The sequence below is a fragment of the Procambarus clarkii genome, chromosome 43 (genome assembly GCF_040958095.1).
Source record: "Procambarus clarkii isolate CNS0578487 chromosome 43, FALCON_Pclarkii_2.0, whole genome shotgun sequence".
In the NCBI taxonomy this organism is placed as follows: domain Eukaryota; kingdom Metazoa; phylum Arthropoda; class Malacostraca; order Decapoda; family Cambaridae; genus Procambarus; species Procambarus clarkii.
In genome coordinates, this window is record NC_091192.1 from 4,500,554 (window position 1) to 4,518,908 (window position 18,355).

Genomic DNA, 18,355 nt, shown 5'->3' on the forward strand with positions numbered 1-18,355 from the left:
TCCCCAGGAAGGACGGGACTCAATAAACATGGAACTCAAAGGGGCAAGCAAATAAATCTTAATGGATTAATACTGTAATCTTACTGAACTGAAGGGAGATTCAAGAGCGACTTTAACATTCATAAGTTGGAGGAGAACACAGGAACTCTCCAAGCCAACACATCAACCACATATTCAAAATGACAAAGTAGAAAAATATACTAAAGAGGGGATTAACTGAATACCACTGGAACCAATGTATTTTTCTTTATTAAATTAAGTACGTAAATTAAAATCAACTTTGAAAGTTCCTAGCACATCCTAAGAAGCAAATTGGAAAAATTGTGAGGTGCATTTACTGTTGTACCAAAACTTAGACAGACATTACCTTAATCCTACAGTCTCGGCCCCACTGTTGAATGGCTGGCCCTACAGGTCAGGAGACCTGTACCCCAGTAAGCCCCAAGACACACAAACTAATCTTTTCTAAAAACGCTTACAGTGGGACTGGCTCCACCCCTAGTTCCTAGGCCCAATTTAACTCTGCCTATCCCAAGCCTATGGCCAATGGATTTAAACACAACTGGGTTACCTGGTTGATACCTGGTTGATGGGGTTCTGGGAGTTCTTCTACTCCCCAAGCCCGGCCCGAGGCCAGGCTTGACTTGTGAGAGTTTGGTCCACTAGGCTGTTGCTTGTATCGGCCCGCAGGCCCACATACTCACCACAGCCCGGTTGGTCCGGCACTCCTTGGAGGAATAAATCTAGTTTCCTCTTGAAAATGTCCACGGTTGTTCCGGCAATATTTCTTATGCTTGCTGGGAGGACGTTGAACAACCGCGGACCTCTGATGTTTATACAGTGTTCTCTGATTGTGCCTATGGCACCTCTGCTCTTCACTGGTTCTATTCTACATTTTCTTCCATATCGTTCACTCCAGTACGTTGTTATTTTACAGTGTAGATTTGGTACTTGGCCCTCCAGTATCTTCCAGGTGTATATTATTTGATATCTCTCTCGTCTTCTTTCTAGTGAGTACATTTGGAGGGCTTTGAGACGATCCCAATAATTTAGGTGCTTTATTGCGTCTATGCGTGCCGTATATATTCTCTGTATTCCCTCTATTTCAGCAATCTCTCCTGCTCTGAAGGGGAAAGTGAGTACTGAGCAGTACTCAAGACGGGACAACACAAGTGACTTGAAGAGTACAACCATTGTGATGGGATCCCTGGATTTGAAAGTTCTCATAATCCATCCTATCATTTTTCTGGCTGTCGCAATATTTGCTTGGTTATGCTCCTTAAACGTTAGGACGTCAGACATTATTATTCCCAAATCCTTTACATGCTGTTTTCCTACTATGGGTACATTTGATTGTGTTTTGTACTCTGTATTATGTTTAAGGTCCTCATTTTTACCGTACCTGAGTACCTGGAATTAATCACTGTTAAACATCATGTTATTTTCTGATGCCCAGTCGAAAACTTTATTAATATCAGCTTGAAGTTTTTCAATGTCTTCAGCCGAGGTAATTTTCATACTGATTTTTGTGTCATCTGCAAAGGATGATACGAAGCTGTGACTTGTATTTTTGTCTATATCTGATATGAGAATAAGGAAAAGCAGCGGTGCAAGGACTGTACCCTGAGGTACAGAGCTTTTAACTGAACTTAAACTAGATTTTATATGGTTGACCGTTACTCGCTGAGTCCTGTTTGTCAGAAAACTGAGTATCCAGCGTCCTACTTTACTGGTTATTCCCATTGACTTCATTTTGTGTGCTATCACGCCATGGTCACATTTATCGAAAGCCTTTGCGAAGTCCGTGTATATCACATCCGCATTCTGTTTTTCTTCTAATGCCTCAGTGACTTTGTCGTAGTGCTCAAGTAGCTGTGAGAGGCACGATCTTCCCGCTCGAAATCCATGTTGGCCTGGGTTGTGAAGGTCATTGGTCTCCATGAAATTGGTGACCTGACTCCTAATCACTCTCTCAAATACTTTTATGATGTGCGATGTTAGTGCAACTGGTCTATAATTCTTTGCCAATGCTTTTGCTCCCTCCCTTGTGTAGAGGGGCTATGTCTGCTACTTTAAGTGCATCTGGTATCTCCCCCGTGTCCAAGCTCTTCCTCCACACTATACTGAGTGCCTGTGCTACCGGCACTTTGCATTTCTTTATAAATATTGAATTCCATGAGTCTGGACCTGGGGCCGAGTGCATGGGCATGTTTTCAATTTCTCTTTCAAAATTTAGTGCGCTCGTGTTTATATCAGTTATATTTACAGGGGTTTGAATATCCCGCATAAAGAAATTGTCTGGATCTTCCAACTTCATGTTGTTTATTGGAGTGCTAAACATGTCCTTATACTGCTTTTTTAGGATTTCACTAATTTCTTTGTCATCCTCCGTGTATGAACCTTCACTTGTACGAATAGGTCCAATACTGGCAGTGGTTTTTGTTTTTGATTTCGCATATGAGAAGAAATATTTTGGATTTTTCTTTTTTTCCTGAATTGCTTTCTGTTCTAACTGCTTTTCTTCAGTTTCATATGAGTGTTTCAATTTCCGCTCGATTTCTTCAATCTCCCTATTTAAATTATTCCTTCTTTGACGGGAAATTCGTGTCTGCATAAGCAGTTCCGTTATTTTTTTCCTGCGTTTATAGTGTCGTCTGCGTTCTCTTTCTACGTTAGATCTTTTTCTGGCTTTCCTCAAAGGAACATGTTTCAGACAGACTTCATACGCTTCCGAAGTCAGTTTTTCTATTCCTTCTGTAGGACTTGTATTACTTAGAACAGTTCCCCATGGAATGTTTGTAAGTTCCCTGTTTATTATCTCCCAGTCTATCCTTTTATTATTAAAATTGAATTTACTGAATAGCCCCTCTCGCTTTATCAACGTTTTAGGTCTATTCTGAGTATTGATGGTCGTTTGCACTTCAATGAGCTTGTGATCTGAGTATGTGGTATCTGATATCGTAATGTCTCTGATAATGTCTTCATTGTTCGTAAAGACCAGATCTAGAATATTTTCATTTCTCGTTGGCTCCGATATCTGCAGATTCAGTGAAAATTTGTCACAGAATCTAAGTAGTTCTCTAATCTGTGGTTGGTTAGGTCCTGATAGATTTCCTGGTATAATATTATTGTTTGCTATTTTCCACCTGAGACTAGGCAAGTTGAAGTCACCTAGGAAGATAATATCAGGTATCGGGTTCTCCAAATTATCAAGGCTATTCTCTATTTTGCTTATCTGTTCTGTGAATTCCTCAGCCGTTGCATCTGGCGGTTTGTATATTAGAATAATCACTAAATTTATTTTCTCTATTTTTAATCCCAGTACCTCTACCACCTCATTTGTAACGTTTAGGAGCTCCGAGCATACAAGGTCTTCCCTAATATACAGACCCACTCCTCCATGTGACATAATTTTCCTATCACACCTGTATAGGTTATATCCTGGAATCCAGATCTCACTCTCTAAGAATTCCCCTGCATGGGTTTCTGTGAAAGCTCCAAATACTGCATTTGACTCCGTGAGGCCATTTATGAACTGTACTTTCTTGTTTGTTCTTGTTTTCAGTCCTTGTACGTTGGCAAAGATGAATGAGGTTACTCTATTGGTGATAGTTTGAATGGGAGACTTTTTCGGCAAGCCCATTATGCGTGGACATAATGAGTTTGTTCTGACCAGTACTGATTGTTGTAGGGCAGTTGTCTGTCGTAGTTGTAGTTCCCTTTCGGTGGGTAATTGTATCTGTAATTCTGGAATGCAAGTGGATCTGGCATCCAGTTCCATACACTCTCCATGCTGCTCCTTTTGAATTCTCTGTCGGTCTGGTATAAAAAATTTATAGAGTTTCCTCCAAATTCATTATCCTGCTTGCCACTCTTTATGTAGCGTTCCGTGCCTTTCACGTGAAAGTGTGGGCAGCTGAGGTCATAGCATTTTCTGTCCTCCAGTGAGGTTTGGCACATGTCAGGATGGAAAAACCTACATATTGATCCAAATCGACACTCACCTTTCCTAAGCATATTTAAACATTCTAGAATCTAGGTGATCTAGAATCTTGGCCAATGGCATGGACAGGCACTACCCTGTGGGGACCTCGCCTCCACAGGCCTCCATGTCTTCAACCAATCAGAATCAGGCTTGACCATAAGGGTCAATTCCTCTTGACAAAAAACTCTAGTAACTGGGAAAGCACCAACAACTTTTCTGTGGGAAATGCCGGCTGGGCACCCATGTGTAACTTGAGAACACAAGTTTATTGGCCCTGAGGTACTAGTTCCAATTTGTCACTGGAAAGATGAACAGGAGAGAGAGGGGAACAAGTAACTACAAACTGTTTATGACCACGAGGGTCAGACTGTGACGAATGAGAGGGGTGACCAAAGGGAGGGAAGGCAAGCAAGGGCAGGGAAGGGGAAGAGGAAGGGGAAGGGGGAAGGGGAAGGAGCTATGGTCTGCACATACCATTACATGGGAAGTCCACTCCTTGTCCCATGACCTGTGTTTTCTTCAGGTTGATGGTGAGTTCGAAAGCCTGACAGGCCTCACTGAAATGGGTCATGAGGCGTTGGAGGTCTTCGGCTGAGTGGGCGGTGACTGCTGCGTCGTCAGCAAACACGAAGTCACGCAGACACCTCAGCCGAACCTTTGTCTTGTCTCTCAGTCTGGTGAGGTTAAAGAACTTTCCATACGACCTGGTCTGGAAGCGGATGCCTTTCGTGGCAAATCCAAAGGCGTGCTGCAGCATAACTGCGACGATGACCCTGAATAGGGTTGGAGCCAGGACTCAGCCCCACTTTACTCCACTTCGGATGTCGAAGGCGTCTGATGTAAAGCCATCAAAGACCACGGTGCCCTTCATGTTCTCGTGGAAAGATCTGATGATGCTGAGGAGCCTGGGTGGGCATCCGATCTTAAGGATCTTGAACAGGCCATTCCCACTGACGAGATCGAAGTCCTTCGTCAGATCTATGAAGGCTACGAAGAGTGACTGAACCTAACATTTAACTATTAACTGCACTTAATTATCTGCACTTAACCTATGTAGTACTTAATTCTACAAAATACCTTAATACTACAAAATACTTTAATCCTAACAGCTGCTTTATAAGCATCAGTGTTCCTTTTCATTGTGATTGACTCTGGCATTGCTCTCATGGCTCAGGAGTCTTTTTAACCTTTTCCATTCCGTGGAGGTCGAAATCCAATACTGGCTGTTTTTTGCAGATTTAGGACCGCGAATTTTGCAGCCATAATGGAGTTATCTTGAATGAACTTTTGGGACACCACTGTTATGGATGCCATTCGTACTTTTTCTGAAAAAGGATTACATATTCGGATTTCTTCCACCATTCATTGACTCCACAATCTTCCACCTTTGGTCTGGCACCATAGGCACCACACCACAACAAACTGCACATTCTTGAAGGTGATCTTATCCCCAGTGACCTTCGTTATTACACCATAGAAGATAATGAGAACTAGCTCTGGCTGGGTTGTGTATCAGCACTGCTCCTTATTATCTAGCTTACTCACAGTCGTGCACTTCCTTGCAGAATGTCCAGGTACTCAGGATGGTCTAGGTTCCTCTTGTCCCTCCGGGTTGCTTCTTCCTCCATACAATGCTTGGTGAATCAGGTAATTTTGATGTTGCTCATCCTGTGTCCTTTTAATCTCGCATTTGCATCCTGAATGATATTTAGTTTAGTTATTTGAATAACCAATGGCATGGTGTTCCATAGTCTTCTCGGCTTGAAACCCTCTTTTGATAATTACTTAGTACTTTTCCAGAGGTCGCGAGGCCTACATTATAAGTGTGAGGCCGCCATGATGACTGCCGGACCCACACCGGGGTGGTGGTCGGTGTAGTGGAGCCACACATCAGACGGCACTATTCTTAAAAATTGAAGGCACACTGCAAAATGCCTATCAGGTATATGTGATGCACTAGTGATCCAGGGTGAAGGAGCCGTAGCAAGTGTGGTGGTAATGATGAGTGTGACGTTGCAGGTGAGTGAGAGAGAGCGGGCGGCAGTAGAGGCATGGCTGGCCACAGGAAAACACTTCCACGTGATGAGGGACCATCCCAGCCACGACGCGCAGATCCTGGGTGGCATGTGGGGGGCTCGCTGGGACCTGGGCAGCGACCCCCGCCCTCATACCGCCCACGCCCTCGCCGCCCTCAGGGACACCATGCTCAGGGAGGCGCGCGGCCAGACACAGCGCGGCCAAGATCAGAAAATATTGGGGGTGAGTACACTATTTATGTGGGGGGGGGGGGACTTGTGAGATGTATATTTATTTAATTCATATTAATGTATATAATAACTTATATATTACGTTAATTGACATTTTTTGAGAGCCAATTGTATGATGGTTTACAGTGGACTGTATTTCTTAAAATTCCCATAAACCTATTTCCTTACACATTATGGAGGGGTTTATGGTTTATATGTGCTTAATAAAAATTATTGATTAGCAGACATTCACCATATATATATATATGTCGTACCTAGTAGCCAGAACGCACTTCTCTGCCTACTATGCAAGGCCTGATTTGCCTAATAAGCCAAGTTTTCATGAATTAACATATTTTCTCAAATTTTTTTCTTATTAAATGATAAAGCTACCAATTTCATTATTTATGAGGTCAATTTTTTTTTTTATTGGAGTTAAAATTAACGTAGATATATGACCGAACCTAACCAACCCTACCTAACCTATCTTTATAGGTTAGGTTAGGTTAGGTAGCCGAAAACGTTAGGTTAGATTAGGTAGTCGAAAAAATTCATGAAAACTTGGCTTATTAGGCAAATCGGGCCTTGCATAGTAGGCCGAGAAGTGCGTTCTGGCTACTAGGTACGACATATATATATATATATATATGTCGTACCTAGTAGCCAGAACGCACTTTTCAGCCAACTATGCAAGACCCGATTTGCCTAATAAGTCAAGTTTTCCTGAATTAATATATTTTCTCTAATTTTTTTCTTATGAAATGATAAAGCTACCCATTTCATTATGTATGAGGTCAATTTTGTTTTATTGGAGTTAAAATTAACGTAGATATATGACCGAACCTAACCAACCCTACCTAACCTAACCTAACCTATCTTTATAGGTTAGGTTAGGTTAAGTAGCCGAAAAAGTTAGGTTAGGTTAGGTTAGGTAGGTTAGGTAGTCGAAAAGCAATTAATTCATGAAAACTTGGCCTATTAGGCAAATCGGGCCCTGCATAGTAGGCAGAGAAGTGCGTTCTGGCTACTAGGTACGACATATATATATATATATATATATATATATATATATATATATATATATATATATATATATATATATATATATATATATATATATATATATATATATAACTGAAAACTCACATCCCAGAAGTGACTTGAACCCATACTGTCAGGAGCAACGCAACTGGTATGTACAGGATGCCTTAATCCACTTGACCATCTCGACCGGACATAAGGAGGTGATAGCCGAAGCTATTTGAACCACCCCCTTGCCGGCACCCGGATGATAATCTTGGGCATAGCATTTTATCAAATCACCTCATTCTTTGGGGCACACGTGAGGAACACATATGTGAACAAGCCTGAATGGACCCCAGGACTATATGCGACTGAAAACTCCTCAGAAGTGACTCGAACTCATGCTATGCCCAAGATTACCATCCGGGTGCCGACAGGGGAGTGGTTCAAATAGCTTCGGCTATCACCTCCTTATGTCCAGTCAAGATGGTCAAGTGGATTAAGGCGTCCTGTACATACCATTTGCGTTGCTCCTGGCAGTATGGGTTCGAGTCACTTCTGGGGTGTGAGTTTTCAGTTGCATATAGTCCTGGGGACCATTCAGGCTTGTTCGCTTATATATATATATATATATATATATATATATATATATATATATATATATATATATATATATATATATATATATATATATATATATATATATTGTTGGGGTTTCACCTCTCTTCACTCTAGTCTGGGGTGAGCAATAGTTATGCTCAAGATCACTCACCGTAGCCCTGCGGGTCTTCACTCGATCCTCACGGCGCCACTGCACGCCAGGAGAGTCTCCCAGTCAATCTCGACGGCCTCTGATCAAGAAAGAGTGAGAACATGACTCGTTCACTAGACTGTCATGTGCCCTCCCCAACAATCGGGCTCTACGGTAAACCACAAGGTCGCCAACTGGTGTTTTAGGTGGCCAGTAACACCATCAGTGGACTGGTGGAATTAGTGGTAGCCTTGGCAAGGTCACACTCAAAAGATCAGGAAACAGGCAGGTACTTATTGTTATCACTCAATGCTTTCAGTATAATGTAGCCACAAGATCAATGGAGGGAATGATAAAAACACAAAGGTAATTTTGTATTTTACTTAAAATGTATGAAAGATGTCACAAGGCCAAACAATAACAAATAAATCAATTGATCCTGACGGGGCCGGTAATTCCCACGAATAGTCTGCGATCACTAGATGGCAACACCTCCCCCTCCTCATCAAGTGTCAAGAACAGCTGATCGCCTGGCCCGCGCGCGGAAGCTCTTTGCTTGTTTTCTAGATTCACGCGCGCTGTTTCTTTAAATTCTCCAATATTACTATGAACTCGCACACACGATATTGGCTACAATATCACGTATCACTTGGTTACACTGTACTCAGGCTCAAACAGTCTTTTCTACAATCAATGCTACAATGACTCACAGTAATGGCTTTACATTGTTCTTCACTCAACAATATATTATGAACTATTAACACTGGAGTTTTCAGTACTTTCTCTCGTGGGCGATAACGCAATAATTCACTGTACTCACAAATGAATAGTCACTGCATGAACATAGCACATATAATGTAGATACATCAAATATCAATACATGGAAAATAAATGATTTCTGGGCACACAGCCTAACTTTCAAATACTGGCATAATATTATATATAATTTACCACTATGTGTTCATATCAAAATCTATAAAAAGATATACACAACACAGTAAATTTATCACTTGTTCCTGGTGCCTGTACACACCAATAATCAACATGAATATTACAAGTACTCTTGATAGTACTGTCTAGCACACTGGTGCTTTACCGTGACATGGGTGAGACTTGCTCACGACATATAAAATCCTCAGGCTAGATAATATAGCCGAATAATATAGCTAACTAAAGGGGAATAGGGAGGGAACTAGAAACACCTACTTCACCCTATCCTCCGATGAGAGTCGAGATGTAGCTCCTGGTCCTCGTGTCGGGAACGCCCCCACACTACACGTCGTCGTGTCCTACCAGAGCCTCTCGTCGTCCCACCGTTTAGCGCGTCGTCTCCGTGCCTCCTCACTGCAGGTCCGTCCTCCTTCTTAACTTCTTGAAGGTTGGAGTCGGTCTCCTGGCCGTCGTCTTCTCCCATCAACGGCTGTCGCCTACGTCTCAGCTACAGTCGTCCGGTTTCCCCAAATAGTCCTCTCTTCCTCAGCTACCCAGTGGCTCTGTCTGCCACTACGCTGTCACGAACTGGTGAATTGCCACAGATGCCACATACGTCACTGCACGGCTTCACTGCTTCTTGCACAGCACCTGACTGGAGCACTTGTTGCTCAAATAACCGTCAATTCCCTCTTCTGGTTCAACACATGAACTAGGGAAGACTTCTCAGAGTACTGGCGGACTTCAGGTGAGGCGTAAATCCACAGGAGCGGGGAACAACTGTCCACCTGACAGGACCAACCGTCGCACGTCCGACCTCTATGACGTGTCGTGTCTGACTGCTGGCGCCAGCCCGGCTCGCGGGCCGGACCCCCTTCCTTCGTGACGTCACTTTCGCTACGGGAAGTTTTCATTGGCTCCCGGTGCCACATTGCTGTCGGTGACCAATCCGGTGCCACTGACGTCACACGGTTTTGGCGGGAGATCAGGGAGGCCAGCGCCATCTTGGCTCCCTAAAGGGCCTAAACCACAGGCCAAAATATTACTATTTCACAAATTTCTCGGCTCTCCGAGAACACTTCACTCTCTCCCATATATCAAATTGTAGCCTGCAACGTAGAGAACGCTTGGGAAAAGTAGACATGACTCTTACTGCAGGCGTGGGAGAATGATAAGGGGGGGAACTCCGTCACATACCCCTCCCCTTAAAATAAGAGTCATGTCTCGTTAGTGTATGCGGGATAGGGCGTCCGCTACTACGTCGTCCTTCCCCTTGATGTGCTTGACCTTGATCCTTGTCAGACTCTCAGTGCGGGTGAGACTGGTGCCTTCCGCCCTGGACCACTTACTTTCCTCCTCCGGGAGTTCTCGGTCCCCCTGTACATACAGAATCGTCTTCCGCTGGGTTTCTCGAGTATTCGTTCCGTCCTGCTTGGCGGCTCTTCCTTCCACAGTGAAGAAAGGTTTCAGGCGGTCTGCGGGACACACCTGTTTCTTTCGGGGTCCATCCGGCTTCCCAATCTCGTACGACACTGGACCCAACCGTCGCAGCACTCGGTATGGTCTCTTGAACCGCGACGTGGTCACTCTACCTTTACCTGGCAGCACAACCATTACTTGGGATCCGACCTGAAAATTCCTCTGCGCAGCTCTCCTGTCGTACCACTCCGACATCTTACGTTGCGCCTTCTTCAGGAGTTTCCTAGCCAGTCCCTTCGCTCGAGTGAGACGTTCTTTGAACTGCTGGACATATTTAATCACCGTTCCCACGGTCGCTCCTGGTGTCCATCGTTCCCTCATCACAGATAGCATGGCATATATAATATAGATAAATGGAAAGTAAGCCTTCTGAGGACCCACACGTCCTCCTTCGGCCTTACTAACCAATTCGGGGAACTCCTCCTGCTGTGACTCTCCGAGACGAGTGCGGTTTACCCCTGGAGAACCGGTGAGTGTCACCTGCAACTCACCATTCGGGCTACTTTCGCCCTCCACTCGTTCTCTGGGTCCTATGCAGAGGTGATCTGTTCCCAGGCTGCCAGTCGTCTCCTCAGCCCCATCAGATCCATAACCTCCTGGTTCTTCGCGTTGTCTCGGTGTCACAGTACAAACTGGGATCGCCACCGGTGCGATTCCCTTCTCGTCCCCACAGACGTTCAACTCTTCGCCTGTCTCCTTGTTTTGTTCTAGGCACTCTTCGCCCTTCACGAGATGCGGGAGGAAGTATCCTCCACATGCGTCATTCCCCAAGATGACCTGTGCCTCCATCTTGGGCATTGATGTACAGACTCCCACCACAAGGGTCTGGCAGCCGTAATCGGAATCCAAAGTTACCTGGTTTAGGGGCATCCTCACTGGGCCTCCCACAGTGGCCACCCGTGCCACCCCCACACTGGTACTTTCGTAACCCTCGGGGAACAGGGTTTCACTTACCAGGGTAAAGTCAGCCCCGGTGTCTCTTAGCATCTTCACTGGGATGGGGTCTGCGACCCCCATCCTTACGGTTCCTTGACACATGAATGGGTGAACTTTCTTCTCCCCATTCAGCACGGGTTCATCCCGTACTCTCTCGGCCCTCTGGTCCTCGAACATCACTAAAGCAACGTGTCCCCGCTGCTTAGGGCGTCTGCATTCCCGCGCGACGTGTCCGATGATTCCGCAGTTGTAGCAGCGGCCCCTCGGCGGAGACCATCCACCACCGCTCACCTTAGCACTGCCTCCAGAGGCCGTCGCACCCTGTGTCTTTCCCGCACCGCTTGTTGTTTCCTTCGTTGCGGTAACAACTCCCGAGCTTTCAGCTTGGCTCTCCTCTATCGGTTCTATAGCACCTTTTGATCCTCGGGTGTTCCAACTTGAGAGATGGGACTTGGGAGAACTCGCTCCTGTCCTCCATCCATCCGTCCTTCTATAACTCCTATCGTTTCCGACGTATGCGGGTGGTCGGTTCTGTCCGTCTCGGCGTGGGCGTAGGGCTTCTTCTAACATGTCGGCCCGGTCGGCTGCGGCCCTCAGGTCCTTTATGTCCGCCTCCTTTACCCTCATCCTGATCTCAGGAGGGAGCACGGACATAAACTTTTCCATGACCATTAGTTCCTTGACCTCTTCGGCCGACCCCGCTTCTTCAGAGTCCAACCACTTAAGGAACTTTCTTTCCATGTCCCTCGCCGTCTCCGCATACGATTTTCCTGGCAACCGGGTACATTCTCTAAACCTCTTTCTGTAACACTCTGGCGTGAGCTTAAAGGAACGGAGCACAGCTCGTTTTACCGCATCGTAGTTTGTGCATTCCTGGAAATCGAGCATAGTGAAGGCTTCACGAGCTTCACCTGTGAGCCTCCCTTGGACCAACTCCGCCCACTCCGCCCTTGGCCACCTCTTCATAGCAGCAACTCTCTCAAAGTGATCGAAGAAACTTTCGGCTTCACTAGGCACATAGACCGGCAGGTCTCGTTCCCTCACTCGTCGGTCTTCCTGTGGCGGGGCAGGGGCACCCAGTCCCAGTTCAATTCGCTTCAGCTCTACTTCCTTTTTGGCTTCTATTTCCTGTCGTCTCAGCCCAACTTCTTCGCTGCGTAGCTGTGCTTCTCGCTCTTGTTCTTCCCGGCGTAGCTGTATTTCTCGCTCCTCACGCTTCCACTGTGCGTCTCGCTCCTCACGCCTCAGCTGCGCTTCTGCTTCTCGTTTTTCTCTGCGCTGCTGTGCTTCTTGCTCTTCTTTACGCTGCTGTGCTTCTCGCTCTTCCTTGCGCTGCTGCGCTTCTGCTTCTCGCTTTTCTCTGCGCTGCTGTGCTTCTTGCTCTTCTTTACGCTGCTGTGCTTCTCGCTCTTCCTTGCGCTGCTGCGCTTCCAGCTGCAGCTTCATTATTTCCAGCTTAATGCTGTACCTGCTGCCGCTGGATCCCCTGCTGCTTCCACCAATACTCAGGCGCTCACCCACACTGGCAGGTGTTTGGGGCCGTTCCTCCCCCAAAGCTTCGTCTCGAGCCTTGAGCTGAGCCATTATCTCTAGTCTTCTTTCACCAACCCTGGCAGATTTCAGCTTTATTCCAAAATGATCCGCTATAGCCTGTAACTGTGCCTTGGTGCACTCTTCCAGCACCTGTACGTCTCTAGAATCAATAAACCTTGCTACTTTATCATCCTCCATCTTGTGCTACGAGTGATAACCTGCGCCTGATCTCTAACACCACTGCCAAGTACCACCACTGCAACCTTTACTTCGATCGAGATCCTGGCGAGGTCGCCAATGTTGGGGTTTCACCTCTCTTCACTCTAGTCTGGGGTGAGCAATAGTTATGCTCAAGATCACTCACCGTAGCCCTGCGGGTCTTCACTCGATCCTCACGGCGCCACTGCACGCCAGGAGAGTCTCCCAGTCAATCTCGACGGCCTCTGATCAAGAAAGAGTGAGAACATGACTCGTTCACTAGACTGTCATGTGCCCTCCCCAACAATCGGGCTCTACGGTAAACCACAAGGTCGCCAACTGGTGTTTTAGGTGGCCAGTAACACCATCAGTGGACTGGTGGAATTAGTGGTAGCCTTGGCAAGGTCACACTCAAAAGATCAGGAAACAGGCAGGTACTTATTGTTATCACTCAATGCTTTCAGTATAATGTAGCCACAAGATCAATGGAGGGAATGATAAAAACACAAAGGTAATTTTGTATTTTACTTAAAATGTATGAAAGATGTCACAAGGCCAAACAATAACAAATAAATCAATTGATCCTGACGGGGCCGGTAATTCCCACGAATAGTCTGCGATCACTAGATGGCAACACCACCCCTCCTCATCAAGTGTCAAGAACAGCTGATCGCCTGGCCCGCACGCAGAAGCTCTTTGCTTGTTTTCTAGATTCACGCGCGCTGTTTCTTTAAATTCTCCAATATTACTATGAACTCGCACACACGATATTGGCTACAATATCACGTATCACTTGGTTACACTGTACTCAGGCTCAAACAGTCTTTTCTACAATCAATGCTACAATGACTCACTGTAATGGCTTTACACTGTTCTTCACTCAACAATATATTATGAACTATTAACACTGGAGTTTTCAGTACTTTCTCTCGTGGGCGATAACGCAATAATTCACTGTACTCACAAATGAATAGTCACTGCATGAACATAGCACATATAATGTAGATACATCAAATATCAATACATGGAAAATAAATGATTTCTGGGCACACAGCCTAACTTTCAAATACTGGCATAATATTATATATAATTTACCACTATATGTTCATATCAAAATCTATAAAAAGATATACACAACACAGTAAATTTATCACTTGTTCCTGGTGCCTGTACACACCAATAATCAACATGAATATTACAAGTACTCTTGATAGTACTGTCTAGCACACTGGTGCTTTACCGTGACATGGGTGAGACTTGCTCACGACATATAAAATCCTCAGGCTAGATAATATAGCCGAATAATATAGCTAACTAAAGGGGAATAGGGAGGGAACTAGAAACACCTACTTCACCCTATCCTCCGATGAGAGTCGAGATGTAGCTCCTGGTCCTCGTGTCGGGAACGCCCCCACACTACACGTCGTCGTGTCCTACCAGAGCCTCTCGTCGTCCCACCGTTTAGCGCGTCGTCTCCGTGCCTCCTCACTGCAGGTCCGTCCTCCTTCTTAACTTCTTGAAGGTTGGAGTCGGTCTCCTGGCCGTCGTCTTCTCCCATCAACGGCTGTCGCCTACGTCTCAGCTACAGTCGTCTGGTTTCCCCAAATAGTCCTCTCTTCCTCAGCTACCCAGTGGCTCTGTCTGCCACTACGCTGTCACGAACTGGTGAATTGCCACAGACGCCACATACGTCACTGCACGGCTTCACTGCTTCTTGCACAGCACCTGACTGGAGTACTTGTTGCTCAAATAACCGTAAATTCCCTCTTCTGGTTCAACACATGAACTAGGGAAGACTTCTCAGAGTACTGGCGGACTTCAGGTGACGCGTAAATCCACGGGAGCGGGGAACAACTGTCCACCTGACAGGACCAACCGTCGCACGTCCGACCTCTATGACGTGTCGTGTCTGACTGCTGGCGCCAGCCCGGCTCGCGGGCCGGACCCCCTTCCTTCGTGACGTCACTTTCGCTACGGGAAGTTTTCATTGGCTCCCGGTGCCACATTGCTGTCGGTGACCAATCCGGTGCCACTGACGTCACACGGTTTTGGCGGGAGATCAGGGAGGCCAGCGCCATCTTGGCTCCCTAAAGGGCCTAAACCACAGGCCAAAATATTACTATTTCACAAATTTCTCGGCTCTCCGAGAACACTTCACTCTCTCCCATATATCAAATTGTAGCCTGCAACGTAGAGAACGCTTGGGAAAAGTAGACATGACTCTTACTGCAGGCGTGGGAGAATGATAAGGGGGGGAACTCCGTCACAATATATATATATATATTGTGACGATAATCTCCTTCAAGAGATTGAGCCTGCTCTTCCCTCCAAAATTACGTCTTCACAATTATATAAAAAGACTATGGAAGAAATGTCCAACAACGACAACAACACCAGCACCAGCAAGGCTTGCCAGGGTGAGCAGAAACGTATGCAACCAGCCACCTGTTCGAACTCCAACCACCAAACTACCCGTTGATCGCTACGTCTCCGCTGATTGGTCGCCGGTCTGGCTGCACCTGCCTCGCCCCCCCCAATACTACCTGATGTCTGGGGTCGCCCCAACATCAGTCCTCAGAATGTTCCGTGCTTTCGTAGCCAGCACACCTCCCAGCTAGACTCTAGAGTGTACTGAGAGAGGTGGTGGCTTTAAGCCAATATTCCAGCACCTCCCACTTACTGTTGTATTGCACTTCTTGTTATTTTGCCTTAACGTAACTTTTCATTGTGTCATTTAAGTATTCTTATTATTTTGATTCATTGATTTTATTATACATATTTGTTTGTGCATTATTTTCATGTTTTGATTTATTTAACGTAATTAAAATTTCATTGTTAAAGTTTTACTTGTGTTTTGTGTGTCTTCTCCTTACCTTACCACAGACGAAGTTCCAGTTTTTCTATTTTTTTTTTATAACTATGTGACGAGGCCATACCCCTAGCCTTAAACAGCCGAACACCAACGCGTTACCGTCACAAGTTATATGGGGGCCTGTCCTAGGAGCCTCACTCAGGTACTGGTGCCAAGTGGTAATTTATGGTAAGCGTATTTAACTTTGTTAACGTAGCTTTACTATTTTTCATTCAATTTCATTTTTTATAAGGTGCGGTGTATTGTGCATTACGAGAGTAACATATAGTGAAGGTGAGACAACTTTGGATTACGTGGTGACTGTAGGCCTCAGTCATACTCTTAATTGGTCATCTCTCCCTCCATGTTATTACTCGTATTTACCATCTATGTCCCTTGAATATTTCTCATTCTGACAGATCATCATATTGGTACCCTGGTACTGTGGTCTGCCCCGGGTCAAGAGTACCCAATCTTCTGCAATCTGACTGTAGGAGGACAAAGAGGGCCATAGTTCCTCTAGCTCGAACTTTAGTTGCTGAATTGGGACCTCAGCAGCAGTTCTCGTCACCAGTTGACACCTCGCACCCCTACACGTCAGTCAGAGATGATGATACATACAACGGTAGGGAATTAGCTTATTTTTTCAGAGCACAAAAGTTCGCTAATTCTGTAAGTATCATATTAAATTCAGTAGGAAAAACTTGCTTTATGTCCTATAGAGACTTGGCAAGGTATGCCTACATCCTTGGACTACCAATTTTACTTTTGAAGCATTTAACTGTTTCATTTGTTTTCGAAACTCTGTTTCATTTGTTAGTAGGATTTTCTTGCCCTTATTCTCTTACATGAGTACCGGGTACAAGATTTCCTGCGCCCTTGATTTCATTTAATCATTTAATATCTTTCACTTAACGTTAATTGTTAAAGATCACACAGGATAGGTACCAGTTGCCACGTTGTCCTGTTTCTGACATTTCATTATTGAACATTCGTGTACCTTTATTTGCTAATTTCACCATGTTTCGTCTCCAAACTTTCCGTGCAAATCCAGCAGGTGAAATAGGGACTTTGAGTCGTGCCAAGAGGACTGAATTACAAACTCTTGCACATGAGTATCAACTAGAAGTTCCCTACCAAGCCAACAAAAATGACCTACACAACCTGTTGCTGGATTACTATTTAGAGCAAGGTAAGATAGACTCTGAAACTCATGAAACTTACTATATTGCAGATAAAACTGATTTGGCAACGCTGAAACTCAAACTAGAGCTGGCCAAGATTGAACGTGAGCAGCAAAGGGAAGCCCTCGAACAACAAGAACGAGCAGCTGCCATACGAAAAGAAGAACAAGAACGCGGACTCGCCCTCCAGGAACGTGAGGTTGCCCTACTCCAGGAGCGGGAACGAGTACAGCTTGAAACACTCCAGGAGCGGGAACGAGTACAGCTTGAAACCAAACGACGCGAGTTGGAAATACAACGCGAACATGACAAGCAACAAGCAACTCTGGCTCTAGAGTGTCGTCAACGTGAAATCGCCTTGGAAACTTCACACTTCACTCAACGCCAACAAGCTACTGCCAATCTTCCCGTCAGTTTTAATATATCACATGCAAGTAAGTTAATGCCATCCTTTGTAGAAGCAGAAGTTGATGTGTTCTTTACCACCTTTGAAACCCTTGCTAATCAACTCAGTTGGCCTGTCGACCAATGGGCCACACTTCTCAGAGTCCATCTTACAGGTAGAGCTGCAGTCACACTCAGTACTTTGGCGTCTGAGAATGACTACTACACTCTGAAACAAGCAGTGTTGGACGCCTACCTCCTCTCTACTGAAAGTTATAGAAGGAAATTCCGTGACCACCTGAAGGCAAGTACCACTACCTTCCTCGAGTTTGCTAACACGAAACGGAGGTATTTCATGAAATGGCTGGAAGCAGCACATGTCTCTACTTTTACAGAACTCGTCAACCTGATGCTTGTTGAAGAATTCTTGAGACGTGTGCCGCCTCCTGTCCGCCTCTACTTAGCAGATAAAGAAGAAACCGACTACCTGAAGTGTGCTAAGTCGGCTGACACTTACAGCCTCATCCACCGGCTGACACCTGAACCATCCTCCAGTAAGAAGTCGTGGTACAGTTACGAGAAGGTGAGCCCCGATCAAGCTGGTTCACAACTGTACTGCAAGTATTGTAGACTCTATGGACATACCATAGACAAGTGTGGTAAGTCTCAATACAAGGGAACCACTGACCAACAACGACCCAAACCAACTCCTCCTAAGTCCGGTAAGCCTGTGATGAATGTTGGTGTTGATGTTAATGATCTTTCTCTTTTCAGTAACCACCTGTATACTGGAACTGTCTCTGCCAACGGTTCAAATCCGGAGGGACGTTTCAAATTGAAGATCTTGAGGGACAC

At 45.4% G+C, this 18,355-nt stretch overlaps 1 protein-coding gene across 3 annotated transcripts in view; it reads left to right on the plus strand.

Annotated features, from left to right (window-relative positions):
- LOC123749642 (uncharacterized) overlaps window positions 1-18,355 on the plus strand; it is a 175,667-nt gene that overhangs the window by 119,550 nt on the left and 37,762 nt on the right. For 2 of the 3 annotated variants that reach the window (XM_069300001.1, XM_069300002.1), the window contains exon 5: window positions 6,005-6,244. In XM_069300001.1, the coding sequence (XP_069156102.1) occupies window positions 6,005-6,244 (240 nt within the window). Of the gene's footprint in view, window positions 1-6,004; window positions 6,245-7,989; window positions 8,470-18,355 lie in introns of those variants that run through there. The other variant, XM_069300003.1, reaches the window with a different exon arrangement.